Source organism: Pseudochaenichthys georgianus, chromosome 21 (assembly GCF_902827115.2).
Source record: "Pseudochaenichthys georgianus chromosome 21, fPseGeo1.2, whole genome shotgun sequence".
Classification (NCBI taxonomy): Eukaryota; Metazoa; Chordata; class Actinopteri; order Perciformes; family Channichthyidae; genus Pseudochaenichthys; species Pseudochaenichthys georgianus.
The window spans coordinates 6,523,453-6,540,049 of NC_047523.1; the positions used below are offsets into that span (position 1 = coordinate 6,523,453).

The 16,597-nt window shown below is 42.7% G+C and overlaps 1 protein-coding gene across 1 annotated transcript; it reads right to left on the reverse strand.

Annotated features, from left to right (window-relative positions):
* Window positions 1-6,813: 6,813 nt before the first annotated feature.
* Window positions 6,814-10,667, reverse strand: mstnb (myostatin b). Its single transcript, XM_034109913.2, has 3 exons — window positions 9,973-10,667; window positions 9,268-9,638; window positions 6,814-8,484 (listed from the first exon to the last, which is right to left on the reverse strand). Exons 1-3 carry the CDS (start codon window positions 10,349-10,351, stop codon window positions 8,104-8,106), a joined length of 1,131 nt encoding a protein of 376 aa, XP_033965804.1. The 5' UTR covers window positions 10,352-10,667; the 3' UTR covers window positions 6,814-8,103.
* Window positions 10,668-16,597: the final 5,930 nt, after the last annotated feature.

Sequence of the window (16,597 nt, forward strand, 5' to 3'; positions counted from 1 at the left end):
GAGAATGGCAGAGCCGAGGCCACAATCACTGACTGTGAGCCTCCAGTGTCTCGTAGTATGCGGACGGGTCTCTGATCGTCTGACTCACCTGTTAGTGATATCAATCCCTTGAACACAAAAGGCTTAAAACAGGGATCTATTTCCTCCTCATTGTCAGTTGTGGAAATACTGAGTGAGCTGGTATTGATTAAGCCGATGCCTTTCGGCCTAGTCATGTTTGGTGGCTGCTCCTTCTGCTTCAGAAGCATATAATTACCAATTAGATGCCCAGGCTGATGACAATAGTGACATTCTCTCTCCTCTCTATTCCTCGTGAATACTCTCGCTGGCTGACCAACAGGTGCCCCCGGCATGCGGCGAGAGTTCTCAGCAATAGCCGGAGAAAACACCGTTTTATGCATTAGCACATATTCGTCCGCCAGTACAGCAGCTGCGGAGAGAGAGTGCACTTTCTGGTCATTTATATGCCCCACAATACGGTCAGGCAATCCCCTTAAATTCCTCCATCAGGATTAATTCTTTCAAGGCAGAATACTCTGCAGAGTCACATGACTCAATCCATTTATTTAGCAACATCCCCTTCTCCCTGGCATACTCGACATGTGTTTGATTAGCCCCCTTTCTGTGATTCCTGAATTTCTGCCGATAAGCCTCGGGAACTAACTCGTATACCCTAACGGCCCGTCTACACTACAGCGTCGACAGCGTCGAAAGCTCCAATCTGCCCATTCACTTTCAATGGGGTGACGTCACGTAGCCGCGCTTTTTCGCCGAACTGAATTGTGGGTAGCAGAGCGGTCCGTCTCAGGCGTCTCCGGCGACAGAAGTTGAACAATGTTCAACTTCTGACGCCGGAGACGCCGGAGTAGCCAGCGCCAGCCAATCAAATCCCGTTTCCCAAAATCTGACAGCTGAAGCCGTAGCCAATCAAACCACGTCTAAGCTGGGAGAGATATCCCGCCGTTCATTTCTATATTTCAAAAAAAGTCGGAGGAGAAACTAACTATCGCCGTAGCAAATCACCCGGTTTTGTATGACCAGACCCTCTTCACCTACCGGGATACAAACCGGAGGAACCAGGCATGGAGGGAGGTGGCAGAGACAGTGGGGGAAACTGGTAGGTTTTCGCCTGTTTGGGGAGTTTATATATATATTGCTCGCATAAAATCCCCGGGGGTTTTTGCTTTGTATGTCGGGGGCAGGAGATTCATGTGATTGGTTGTTGGTCGTGTTGCTTGAATAAAATCCCCAAGCTCCAGACACGCCCAGCTCCAAGCTATTTTTGAAGCTGTAGTGTGGACGCTCCGTTAGTATGGCACGCTTCACCAGGTCATAATTTAGGCTGTCCTCTATTGACAGCGCAGCAACCGCCTCCTGGGCTCTCCCGTGGAGTTTACACTGGATTAACAGAGCCCAGGCGTCAGCCGGCCACTGTAATGCCGCTGCCATGCGTTCAAACGCACCAAAATACGCATCCACTTCAGCCTCACGGAAAATCGGCACTAACGAAAAAATTTTACCTACATTGAAGGCAGGTGGGTGAGAATTACCTGGAGAGCTTTCTCCGGCACGGCCAAAAGCACCGGATGCGCGCAGCTCGGAGTCTAGCTCCATCTGACGCACCCAGACTTCCTTCTCGATCTCCAGCACTCTCAGTTCTTTGTCTATTTCAAATTTTCGGACTTCCTTGTCCACTTCTAATTTTCGGACTTCCTTGTCCATTTCTAATTTCCTTAACTCTAATTGAAACCGGTGCTGCTTGTCCTGCTCCCTGTCTTTTGCCTCTAACTGAAGCCGGGCGAGGCGGACTTGGAGTTTACTCCCTCTCTGGGAATCGGTACTGCCAGCAGGGGAGGTTGGACATCTGCGAGGCGGCGTGAGCGGTGCTTTACCCGACTCGCCCCCCTCGCTGTCACCACTCTTTTCCTGCGTAAACATAAACTCCGCCTCCTGCCTCTGACCTAACGTATCTTCAGTTAGGACCTCAGACACAGTGAGCTCAGCAGGTGCAGCCAGTACTAGTAACCCTTTCCTCACCAACTCATCCACTACTAAGGCCCTCAGTTCCTTTTTTAATAATGGTTTATTCACCGCGAGACTGAAATGTTGCGCTATCTCATATAACTCGTCCCTATGACACTGAACTAACTGCTCATGAGAAGGACAGACCAAAAATGACTCCAAGTCAAAAGTTGCCATACTCAGCTACACTGCACACAACCTTACCACATTTTTTCCAGCAATAAAAAAACACTTATAACCCCAGGAATTAAGTTAGAGATCCCGGACGAGCCCCCATGTGTTACGTTCCCTATTAGGCTAGGGCAGGGGTCGGCAACCCGCGGCCGCGGCCCTTTAAGCCCTCTGCTCTGGCTCCCTTGAGCTTAGACAAAAATAAGAAGGAAATAAAATAAAAGTATTTGGAGGACTATTTATATTTTGTTGGATGGTTGAAAATGTTTCGTATGTTGTATTTTGAGGTGATACTGTGACACATAAATAAAAAACAAAACGGTTTTAATTAGGTCAACTAAAATATGCGTCACATCCTGCTCCGGTCCCGCGCGAGCGCCTTTTCTTGGAGGCGAATAAACTGACCCCCGGCTCGATGAGCGAACTATGGATAAATCAAAGAAAAGTACCGGAGGAACACAGGATTTAATTCTGCGTGGACAGAGTTGTATGCTTTCACAGCAAACGATGCTGGTTTAGCGGTATGTCTGATATGTAGAGAGAAGTTGTCAACGGTGGTGCAGCCTTTACGTATCGAGGAACAACACGGGAGAGGAAGCCAGCTGACGATTGTCAGTCATAATTCAATGGGGTATGTAATTTAAATGTAACACTTTTTGTTATATTCCATGGAATGCTCTTAACGTCCCGATAGCAATGAATATATTAAGTGCTTTGACAATAAATACATACAAAAATTAATCTCTGGAAGCCGTAGCGCTGTAAAAAGCACGGCCAATCATCTGAGCCGGCCCGGCTAAAATAACTGGATGGCCTACCTGCCTGTCATCTTTCCATCTGGGCACAAACTTATATCGTGCCCTCATTGGTCATGTGCGCGTACGTGTGTGTTGGAGGAGGGACTCTGTAAGGAAGTCTGAAGGAAGAGGCATATTTTTTCCGGTTGTGTACTTTCAAATTCTAGTGCACTCGAGCTGGTTTCTCCATTCTTACCTTTAACTCTTTTTAGGGTGCAGATATATGTTTTATTTATTTCAAAGTGGGCCCATTTAATAACATTTTTTTCCCCTTCAAATGTGCAGAGGACTCCCCAAGTGCTGTGTTTAATTTATTTTAAAGTAGGCCTGTGTATTATTTTTAATTCTCCTTATAAAAGTTATTTGTTTCTTATTAGAGGTTAACAGTTTTATATCATGTAATAAATAGCCTAATAAATGCAAAAAAACTGTAGTTTTTGTCTGATATAACAATACAAAACTATGAAATATGTTTTGCGGCTCCAGACAAAACATTTTTTGGAAAAAAGGAGCGAAATGGCTCTTTTGGTCAAAAAGGTTGCAGACCCCTGGGCTAGGGGAACTAAAGGGAAGAAACACAACCAGATTGGTATTGGTATTAATTATAAGTGATTTATTTATAATAGCAGCGGTAAACAAAATGGCAGGCGTGCAGCCTGAACAAACAAAAAGGGCCAAAAGGGCACAGGTTGACAAATAACCAAACAAAGGGAGGACTCTTAAAAAGGAGTCTGTGTACATACAAAGAAATAACACTCACACTAAATAAGAACTAAACAAAACCTCACTTTACAAGTGGTACAGACTAACACATGGAATGTATCCAAAACACACAGGTAAACTAAAGGCAACAGTCACAAAAACCTAAGCTCCTCTAAACACCCTATTAAACTACTCTAACCTCTAACTAAGCTACTCTAGGCACTACTAACACACAAGATCACACTAGTTAACCACTGGTTACACAGTTGCACACAAGCGAGAGCAACAAGCGAGAGGCCTCCGCTCACACAGCAGAGCCTCCAGAGTGGTGATATTCCTCAGCCTTTGTACTCCTCCCCAGCAGGTGTGCGCCGGCTGTGCGCTGCGATTGGACGACGTCAATCCAATCCCCATCTTCAGAGGCGGACCCGGGGATGGGCAGCTAATGATGTTGGGGCAACCACACAGCTCATTTGCATAATCACGCACACACACACACACACACACACACACACACACACACACACACACACACACACACACACACACACACACACACACACACACACACACACACACACACACACACACACACACACACACAGCTGTAAACAATCCCAGCAGATTATGGAGCAGACAAACAGCAACCGTAACAATCCTATAAAAACAAGTACACAAAAACAATAATGTTGACCTTTAGTTCTCTCTTATTTTCAAGACACATTTTCTGTTTTATTCCTTGTTCTTTGACGTCATTTTCTGGGAAGACCCGTATAGAGGATACATCTCTTGAAAGGCTCAAATAATCTGTCAGGTGTCTTGACCTACAGACATGACCTCTTGAGAGACCGATTAGACCTTCCTAAAATTAACCTGGGACCCATTTCTCTTGTGTACTGCTTACTCACAGCACGAGTAAGCAAAATGCCAAGATATGTTCTACAAGTTCTTAGAGGATGAATACTGGTGACTGTGAAGATCCCTTCACTTTGCATCTATTGCCACCATTGGATGAACATTTAAAGTTGAAGTCAAATGTCTTTACATTGTTCCCAGAGGATGATTCCTGATGACCATGATAATCTTTGCTGAATTGCCTCATTTTTTTTGATAACACCAGTCTTGTTTTTTCACAAGAAATATCAAGGTCTGAGTGTTAACAATTTTTCTTTGCCCTGCATAAACACTAGAAGGGTGTGACGCTTGGTTGTTGGAGTCGGACAAAGAGATTGGATATCAAAAGGATCTCAATGAGGACACCGGAGGTACGTATTGATACCTCGTGTAAATGCAATCGGGTTACAACATGTTTTATTTAGTTATTTATTTGGGTAAATCAACTTTTGGTATACTTAGTATCAAATAACCAGAATTCAGGTTCATATAATTATCACAATTTGTTATGCAGCTCTATAATGTGTCATTTAATGAGCATTCGTGATTCAATTCAATTCATTCAAATTCTATTAACTTTAAGCAACAAGAACCCTTTCCAATAACAAGGTCTCCAGCTGTCTTGGACTTCTCCTTTACCCCCTAACATCCTTCTTCCCGTTCTCTCACTCTCACTTCCTCACCTGTCAGAGGTGGAATGTCGCTGGCGGGTACAGTCCTCCAGGGTCCGACTCCTGACAGACGCAGCGATGCTCAGTCAAAACATTTCCCAGCTCCTGTTCAAGAAGCAGCCTGAAACAAGCAGCAGCAGCAGCCATCTCTGCAGGACACAACGGAATGAAACGATGCACCTGGGCATGATAAACTGAATACTGGTGCATGCAGTTTACAGCGGAGGTAAAAAGAACAATGCTGATAGGCACATCACAATAAAGCTGTTTTATTGCAGACATTCTTTTTTCCTGCTACATCTCACTATCTAAAGAGGCAGAGATGCTTGAAACCGTTCCGTCGGATGTCTGTATTTATAAGCAGCTGTTACATTTAAATGTAAAGTCAAGAAGTGAAGTCATTTTTGTGCTGGCTATAACATTGACATTGAATTGACATGTATACGTAGTACCTCAGTTTGGCACTTTTATACTCTTTAATTACGTTTTTTAAATGTCATAGTATCAAGTGAAAGTTAAGAGTTGGACACTGTTGGAGATTTTAAGATTTATAAAAAGTTCATGTCAGTTTGCAGATGCAGACATCACAGTTGGAGGAACACGCATGAGAATGGAGATTACTGTTTAAATTGGTCCCGTCTACTAAATCTACTATGATTTATACAACCTACATTACATTTGATATTAAACCTTTGCTTTTGTCATTTAAAGATCCTTTCAGACACTATTCCCCTCTGTCAATGAAACCAAGAATCCTTCCCCCTGGGAGAGAGGTTCTGTGGATCCACTCTGCACGCAGTCTGCTCTCTGCTGAGGCCGATCGGCGTGGCAGCTTTCCAGCTCTCAGCAGGAAAGGAAGTGGCTCTCAGGGGCAGTGCTCAATTCGCCCTCTACTGGGCGGAAGTCAAGCCTCAATGAGGCCGGCAGTCGAATAGGTCATGCTGTCAGAGCGCACCAGAGTTCACATCCTCTCATTAGACAGCAACACTTCCATCCCTTCACTGGATAAAAAGCAAAGTCAGGGGAATTGGTCTGAATTGCGCCCGTGACAAAACAGGCTTATGTTGATGGGATCGTGCAGGTGTAGTCAGGTAGACTGCGTGTATGTATTTTGACTTTTTTCCATACACACCAACCCATCAAGTGCACGCACTCACACATTGCCTTCCTATCAGTTTACACCCATGTGTAGAAGACATAAAGATTCCCAGCTGCTGGAGTGTGAGAAGTGTGTGCTGCCATGTTCGTTTACAGGTTGTTGTGTTCCGATACTGAAGCATTGAGTATTGATATAATCAAAGTCAGCAGAATGATAACGAATTATCTCTGAAGCCAGTTTAGAACAAAACCAACTCCATTCTAATTGTTTTCTAATGTTGTATAGTTGCAAGTGGTCATTTCATATTACTGAATTCAAGAACCCACTGTTCTCCACATATTCTAGGAGCATAGATGGACTGAATACTGAACTAAATGTACCTGAAATGCAACACTATAACCTTAAAACTCTGACTTTCTGAATGTAACGCAGGAACAACATACTCACACAAGTCGTATTCAACAAACAAGCATAAACTTTATTTGTTAAAACAAGTATATAGAGTTTCTGTATTACATCTTTCATCTTGCTAGATTGTGGTTTTATACATTTACCAACAGTGGTATAGAAAGGCAACTCCTTATGGAAACAATGGCATATGTATACAATACAAATGAGCAAACATATCAAAATCAGTTTTTACAACTTTCGTAGCAACCAATTGTTTCTATCGGTTGCCATAGTGCAAACTGTGTTGTTGGTGAGACAGAGTTTAAGCATGATCTCAAAATGCACACATCTCATTTCCTCTGTCTTAAACACATTCTTTATTTGTAGGCTGCATTCATTGTGCCTTCAGTTCAAGTCCTTCCCGTCCAGTCATGTGAATTTACAATCAGAATAGTTCAAGTGTGTCGGGCAGGTCAGGCTATTGTGTTGGAGAGTGAAGATAATGCTGAGCAAGAACGCTCCTTGGTCGGGTTTGTACACAAAGACGTGTCGAGACCTTTCGTGGTGCTTCACGCAGGTGGAACATTGTTCATAGGAACGGTCAACCTCTAAGTCACCACCACACATTTAAGTTTGATCCTATACTAGAAAGATGTTATGTTGCAATGTTTGACCAGGGTTATTTAAGAGGCTATAAAAAGAATCAGTTTTCATATTTGTATCGACTCCTATGAACCTTCGTGTTCCACCCGAATGAATGAAATACCACTCCAAAAGTCTCCAAAAACTTTAAAAAAGTGAAGAGTTTCACTCTAACATGATTATCGAGCATCACACAGTTTAGCAGAGTTTAACAGCTTGTATGGAGGGTATGAGTGGAGTGGATGGCGGATGAGTATAATCTGTCGGCATGGGGATATAAATGGACAGCACAGAATACAGAGGAAAACAAGTTTTGGATAACTTTGATAATTTCTACATTCACTCCAAGGTCCAGCAGGTGTGTGTGTGTGTGTGTGTGTGTGTGTGTGTGTGTGTGTGTGTGTGTGTGTGTGTGTGTGTGTGTGTGTGTGTGTGTGTGTGTGTGTGTGTGTGTGTGTGTGTGTGTGTGTGTGTGTGTGTGTGTGTATTTTCCACAGTCATTTGACCTGAAGCCTCTATGGCTAAGATTTCAAGGGGTGGAAAGAAAGTAAGAGCTGTTGCGGGTGTGAAGGTCAGGCTGTTTCTAATCTGGTTCTATTGCACCATGTTCTGCAGGAAAGCATTAGAGCTGGTGGGTTGGTTGTGTCAAAAAGTCTGAAGATGGAGGGCGGACCGAGCTGTGCCCCGTCCCTCTCGCCAGGATCTCCGTCCCAACTCAAGAGCATCCACAACGATCCACCACCATGGAAGGGATCTTGCCGTAGATGATCTGTTCTTTCCGGTTAAAGTAGAGCATGTTGATGGGCGACATCTTGGTGGGGGTGCAGCAAGGGCCTGCGGTCCCTCTGGGGTTGGCCTTGTTCACCAGGTGGGTGTGCGGATACTTCTGCAAGTGCATGTGCTCACACTCCCCGATGCAATAGTTGGCCTTGTAGCGCTTTGGGGCAATAATCCAGTCCCAGCCAAAGTCTTCAAAGTCCACAGTGAGCGGGTAGCGGCAGCAGCGGGACTCGGGAGAGTTCTTGTCACAGTCCAGGCCCGAGTCTCTCCTGAGGCGCTTGGGGCCCTCAGAGATCTTCACCTCCATGAACGGTTGCTAAAAACGAGAGATCATGTGTGAATACTTAGACATCAGCTGGGTTGCAGAAAAGGAAGGCGGGTGACAGCATTCATTTTACTTTGGTGCCCTTTGGCAGCTGGTTTTCAAACACGGCACGGTAATATTATGAAACTTTGACTTTTCTAGGAAATTAAATCATATGATGGTTGGTTAGCCACAGCCGTCAAGGTATTCTAATTGCCCCAGAGCCCGGTGCCAGCTCTTGAGCTGTATGATAAGTGTTTGTCATTGATAGCAACAGTGTGTGCGTGTGTGTGCGCGCGTGTGTGTGTGTGTGACGTGTGTGCAGGCAATTAGTCTGATCTGCACAGTCACACAGAACACTTTGAGGAATGTGGGGCAGGTGAACTTGTATGTAATCAAGCAATAAGATGTGAGGTTATGGTGGGCCGGGCATGTGTCCAAATGCAGGTGTGCGCCTGCATGGAGTCTGTGTTGATTAACAGCTTTCAAAAGTCTTAAATCTTGATTCCCTTTCCGAGCAGTGAGATGCATGAATGTTTAACCACCTGCTGACTCTGCAAAGCCTCTCTGCACACTACTGCCTCAGGGCAGTAAGAGACAGAATCCAAAATGTCTCTTTAAACAGAGTTAGAACTGGACTTTTAGAAATGGGCGATTGATGATCTGGTCCAAGATCTAATTCATGTTACAGCAGTACATATAACATGTTGTGATGAGACAAACGGCTTGTTATCCCTTTAAGTAAAACAAACTTGACCACAATCTTAGTTTAATGTAAATTAAAGTTTAGCTCACCAGTCCTTCCTCTCCAGGCTCTGTGGAGGTCACGGCCAGATCATTTCCCCGCGAATCGAATGCGTTAATCTCGATGCCCCAGTTGGTCTCCGGCTGCCGCAGCCACACAGCCAGAACCTGTTTGACGTCTATACTCTGCCAAGAGCTGACCCCGGCATTCACGTCGATCTTCAGGGAGCGGATGCGTATGTGCCTGCTCCCGCCTGTGACCGGCATCAGGCGGGAGATCTGCAGGAACACGGTGGTCGCCTCGTCCGCAGGGCGCAGATGCACCCATAGCTGAGCGCGCACAATGCGGTTGGCTTGAAACCTTTGAGCAAAAGAGAAAAAGCAGCACTTTGGTTCCCCATCCACTTGGGCGACGGACTCGGCTGCAGAAAAGAAAGAGACAGAAAAACCTTTACAGACAGAAAATAGAAATTCTTAACACGACATTTAAACTCTAGAAGTGGGCTGTTACAGTTTAAAAACCCTGACATGTGTGCGCGTAATGACCTGGCGTAATGACGCACCGACCCATACAACAGTTTCAAATATAGATAATGTTGATACTTGCACACTTTTATTATCAAAATCAGCTGAAGCTACGCGTTAAAAATGAACTGCGTCTCCCGTGCGGTCAGTCTCGTGCGTAAAACCCCATGTAGGAGACGTCTGAGCGCGTCCTTATTATTATTTAAAAAAACCAACGAAATAAAGACTTACGTTCAGTGGCTATCATCATCATCGTCTCCGTGGTGGCATGCTCGTCGTCCTCCTCCATAACCACCTCTCTGTTGTCATCTCCCAGCACGTCGTACTGGTCGAGGAGCTGCTGCAGCGGCGGCGCTTTGGGCAGGAGCTGCTTCACGATGTCTCGGCTGATGTTCGGAGCTTCTTTCATCCGCAGTTTGCTCAAAATCTGAGATTTAATCGCGTTTAGTCTCATGGTTTTGATCTGCTGCCGGACATCGCAGGTGGCGCACTGCTCCGCGTCCTCCGGGTTAGAGGCGGGGGGCTGCTGGTGCGTCTCTTGGTCACTCAGAACTACTGGACCCAAAGCAATGAGCAGGCTGAGATACAGCACAATCTGAGACAGATGCATTGTCTCTTAGGTGTTTGAGTTAAAAGGATCCCTGGGTGTGTGCTGGAACTGATGCGCGAGCGGACTGGGATGGATTAATGTCCCACAATGATAGGCATCATACCTTATCAGCGCACACCTTTTTATACTCCAACTTTAGCCTCTTTTGTGTCGTCAAAAACTATGATTGGCTGGACAGGCAACAATGAATTTTAACCGACTGACATGAACACTTTTTTTCGTTGTCAAACCATAAAGGGATGGAGGCTGTGAGCATGTGCAACACGTGTCCGCAGATACACACATTCACTGTTCTCGCACGGATTGCGCAATGAGCGGAGAGGCGCCCACGGACTGTCGGCGTTATATGTAACGTTTAGATGAACCTGGTGAAGTTACATCACCACACATTAACACCAGACAACCAAATGTGGACTTCATAAATGGAAGTAGCACCATACTCGGATCAGAGTGTAGCCTAATACGTGTTTGAGTTCGCACGTTGAGAAAGATACAACCTAAAATGTTTGTGTCAAAAGTGTTTTAACAGTGAACTCTGAGGACAGGTATGTGCGACATGGAAATACATTTTATTAAGAGCTGTTGAATTTATAAACATAATGTTATAGTATTTCTTCAACATTGTTATTCAAATGTTCTTCTATTGGATGGGCTTTTATTTGTATACACTTATGCATGCATACATTTACCATTTTTGTAAACTCCCTTTCAAATCTTTTTATACCATTATTGGCCCATGTCAATTCGGAACTGATGATCCTTCCATGTTCAGGATTTAAAAAATAAATCAGCAACGATAAAGAAAGAAACCTTAATCCTCTTGTTCAAGTCGTTGTTGGTGAAACCAGGCAGTAGAATATGAGAGGATAGCGCCACCGTGTGGCAAGGACACATCATCGTGACACCTGTCATCATCAACAACAACAAGCAGTCACAGGGCGACCTGAACATGGGTGGAGAAATGAAATACAGTCAGGAACAGAGCCAAGCTTCGAACACTTGGCTAGATAAATACATCTTATAAACACATCTGAATGTATAAAAGGCTACTAAATACATAATGTAAAGAAATAATTAATATTTTACAAATGTTTTTAATGTTGTGACATTTTTCCTGATATTTTCAAAATTCTATATGATTGCTTTTTAAAATTCTTCCTGATATTCGACATTATGAGTTTTTCAAAAGACAATACCAGGTTTTTGTCATGATCATTTCAATATTCTACTTTTTACCTCAGACTATAATGTATTTGTTCCTATTTTCCAACATATTATACATACATACTGTCTTTAATTTGACATGGTGTACTATGACTTTAATTTACCTTTTCAAAACATACTATACTTTTACTTTTTCAACATCATTTGACATGCTATACTATAACTATGCATCATATTTACAACCTACTATGTAACATAGTATGACTTTTCCACGTTTTTTATTTTTCATTTTTATACAATCTATACCATGACTTTTATTTCATGATCTACTTCAGGGCCGGACTGGGACAATAAGTCAGGCCGGGAATTATACACCCAGCCAGGCCACTACCAGTTTGTTGTGCCATTTTGCTGGATTTATTTGTCAATTTTTACAGCGTTGCTGCCCATAGTGATAGCGCTCTAAATCTACTACCCCAAAATAAACATATGGACATGGGTTACTATTAAAAAAAAATTGCAAATCTATTTAGGAACCTATGTGAACATATTTTAAGCGGGGGTGGACCTCAAATCCTATAGGGGGTCCGGGGGCATGACCCCCCGGTAAGATTTGTTTTTTAATGTTGGACTTAAATGCATCAATCTGGTGCATTTTGAGGGGGAAATAAAGAGACTACACCCATATGAAACATAACTGTATACATTTAAATAATCATAAAATCATAATAACATGGCCATAACCAATAACATCCCATATCCAATATGAAAAAACATTGAAACTTGTTTATTTATTTGTTTTTGGTTCATTTATAGTTGTGAGTATGTATGTGCTCCTGAATCAGCCTCTCCTGTCTCCCTCCTCTCCCTCCTGCTCCTCTTTGAGGCAGAAGCAAAGACTCGTTTTGGCTCTCAACAAGTTGTAATAGTTTGTCTTACCTTTTTTCACCTAGTTAACGTTTTTTTTATTTTTTTATTATTCATGCATATTTTACTAATCACTCCCCCCTCAAATGGAAATATGTGTTTACATAAATGGTGACCAAACCGTTTGAGACCCACAGAGTAAACACTAAACTAAACACTCGGAGAGTCCTTTACCTCACCTGAGCTGTATAGTTAACAGTCTCTCAGTCTGACAGGAGAGGACTCTCCTCCACCTTGTTGTTGAAACAGCTCCTTATATCCGTTAGCGCAGCTAGCTAGCACCAGATGCTAACAACAATAACAATACACGTAACCGGTGCGCGCGGTTTATCTCACTCGCTCGCGCCACACATAACACACACCCTCCCGAGCTTGAATGACACACAGAGACCAATCGAGTATGATCTGTATGAACGTGGCCATGTCGGCAGGCCACATCATGTAGACAGCCAGTCACCCTCTGTGAGGCAGAGTCAGACCCACATTTGCGCAGCGTTGCGTTCACAATACATACGTATATAAAAAAAAAATCCTCAGGCCAGCAGGCCACTTAACAGGCCAGGCCATCGGGAAACCTCCCGGTCCTCCCGATGGCCAGTCCGGGCCTGATCTACTTCCATACTATACTTTGACTTTTGTCTTCATTTTTGGTCCGTTTCATTACATTTCAACACAATACACTATATATGTTTTAATGATATTTTCAACAGGATATACTTTACTCTGGCTTTCACATATTTTTAGACGTAGGCCTAGGCCTACTATTTTTCATGATATTTTATAATAATGCTATGACTTTCTTCATGATATCTTCTAAATAATTAATAAACAAGTCTATTGTATTTTTCAAAATACTATACTATGACATTTGTATATTTTTTGACAAACTAATCTATGCCTTTTTAAAAGATGTTTTGACATGGTACACTCACTTGACTTTTTTGATACACTACTACACTATTCCTTTTTCCCAGACATTGACATACTCAGGGTTGCCAACTCTCACGCATCTGGCGTGTGACACACGCTTTCACTCTCAATCTCACGCTCTCACGCTGCCCAAACTATTCTCACGCCAAAACAAGAATACCGAAGACTATAAATGGTTTTGAAAACTGTTGTCACGTAGTGATCGTCTTCTCAATAGAACATCTTTGATAATGTCTTCTGGCCAATCAGCATCAAGATAACGGCGAAGTGTTGTTGCAGGAAGTCCCGACGGAGAATACTTTTGCTGTACATCTCTATATACATCGATACAACATTACGTGTTGATAGAAATCAACACTTAATGAAATAAGACCCCACGGTTTGATGATTGATAGGTGTGTGGGCTGTCTTTCATTTTGACACACAGAACAATGGGGGCTATCCACCCTTATCCACAATGTAAAGTCATGCACACAGCCTCTTCCCTCTTCTCTCTGTGAGGAGCAGCAGGTTCAGCTTCCAGAACAAAGTAACACAAAACTAAAATGGCATTCATTTTTAAAAATGTGTAGTAATAGATGTATTTATTTTTCTTCTCAAGAGAGTACCAGAATGTGTGCAGGGGTTGGTCACCTGTGGAAAAATAGCAGGATTGGCTCCAGGTCGCCCTTTTTATTTACTTCAAGACAAATGTGCCTTTTTATTTCATACAGTTCAATTTGGATTGAGACAGGGAAATAATCTAAACCTCACGAGTGGCGTTTCACCATCAATGGGGCGATATAGCGTGTAATTACATTGCAAATACTGACTTGAGCCCCACCTCTGTATGGGTTAGCCCTACCATAGATTACCCAACAAAAATACTCTGGAGCCGATAAATCAATGAATTGCTTATTCAGGCACACAATAAAACAGTGGAAACAAAAATGTGTTTGACTTTCATTAGTGAAGGAAACTGTGTGCCCTTTATAGTTTGTGTCCAATATTGTGTATTTGTATATATACAATTGTATATCCTATAGGCCTATATGCTAAGGTCCCGCTACTGACACGATAGCAGTCATTTTGTGCGCATATGTGTAATTAAACCCATGATATCAAAATATCACTCCAGCCAGGTACCCACAGTTGGCAACCCTGATACATTACATTATTATTACATTACATGTCACTTGTTAGACGCTTTTATCCAAAGCGACTTACATACTCAATACTGTGGGCAATCCCCGCAGGAGCAATTTGGGGTGAAGTGTCCCAGGGACACAACGACATGCTGACTGCAGTGGGGTTTGAACCTGTGACCCCCTGACGACCAACGCACAACCCACTGCACCACACGCCTCCACATACCATACTATAGCTTTTTCAACATTATTTGCTTTGACTTTTATTAAAGATAGATTCACCATACTATACAAATGTATACTTTTTTATTTCATGTGTTACTACCATGGTTACAAACCCTACTATTTGTTGACATACTATGCCAAGACTTTTTCATGATATTTTCAACGTACTTATACTCTCTTGTTTTTCAAACCTTTTGAATTTCACAACATAAAGATGGTGGCATTCAATGTGACTGCATCTCAGCGGTCGCTTGTATAGTTTACATGTGTTCTCTTTGGCTAAGCTCCAATACACCTTAGTAAACAGCAGACACTGAGTGAATGATAGCCGTTATATGGACTATCCATTTATTCATTTCTAAGATCAATGAAGTAATATACCCAGTAATAAAAACAAACCAAACACATAATGGGAGAGCTGTTTAAAGAGAGTAAAGGCAAGATACAGAACCTAAAACTTAACTGAAAAGGTGTGACACTTGCAGCCAGAGTGATGAGTACAGTTAAGGACCTAAGAGCTTAGGTCTGAATAATAGAATTGTCTATTTATGTTTTAGTTAACCATTTACCTTGTTACGGCTATTTGTGTTCATGTGCCCTTTTCCCCAGTAGATCTGCCCAGGTGTGCTGCATGGCTGTAACGAGGCGCACCTGGGAAGGAAGAGCTCCAGAGCTCCAGAGCAGCATGAAGCGGAGGACGCTGGACTGCTGGGTTTCAGCCTGGGATTCATATTTGTACAATTTGCACGTTTCATTACAATTAATCCCATGGATTTGATTAAAGGAGTCTTTATGTGGTGTATTTGTGTTATCCCTATGGCCAACTAAGGGTTGGGCTTAACAACCTAATTCTTATTTAACAATGTAGCTGAATTATTTGGAAATGGTGTTATGGTTGCACTGTGAGCGCATTTTAAAATAAGAGCTCTGTACAAAACATCATAATAAAACAATATGAATATATGTGCCTCTTGATTTTTCAACAGAGAATATCAACAGCAGCAGAAACCTTAGAAACCCAACAGAGACATTTCCTCTAGTGTTGACTTTTTATCTAAAACAACTTCATAGTTGGATCCTGAAAACATTAAAGAAATGTATATTTACCTTTTAAGTGAGAGGTCCCAGTTGTCCTCGGGCCTCCTGTCCCCCTCCCCTCGGCTAAAAAAGAAAGAGAATAAGGGTTACAATGTTAAAATAACTTGTGAACAGATGAACTGAACATCGAAAAATCTGGTAATAGCATTTCATATTTAGATTTAACTTTTTGCACGAGGTAATGCTGAGTTTGCCCTCCCTCATGTGGTCTCCCCCTCTCTCCTCACCTGTCTATACCTCTGAATGTCTTTCATTTTGTAAAGCACTTTGAATTGCCTTGTGGTGAAAGGTGCTATATAAATAAACTTGCCTTGCCTATAAAATAAACAAATGCAGACACAGGTAAATAAAAGGTGAAATGTTAAAAAATATATTTACCTTTGATATGAGAAGGTGCCCTCCCCGCCTCTCCTCTTCTCTATACTCTTCTCCTTTTCTCTTTTTCTTCTCTTTCTTCTTCCCCTTGCCGATGTTCTAGTCTCTTTCTGTGTCTTTTGTCTCTTCCCTATTCGTCTTGTTACATGTTCTCTCTATTTCAAATTGAACAACCCTTTCCTGCCATGTAGACCTCTCTAATGGGGTTTAGCTTTTTGACACCTTACAACTGCTTATTATACCCTTACACTTATTCCCCACGTACCCTCCCCAGTGTGGCCCCTGCTCTGTGGTCCTTGTCACTGCAGACTATTCTTGGTCCCAGATCCCCCCAAAGCTGTGCAGACACCCTGCATTTCAATGAACATTTATTGGAGCATTTGTTAGAAATTATACTTTG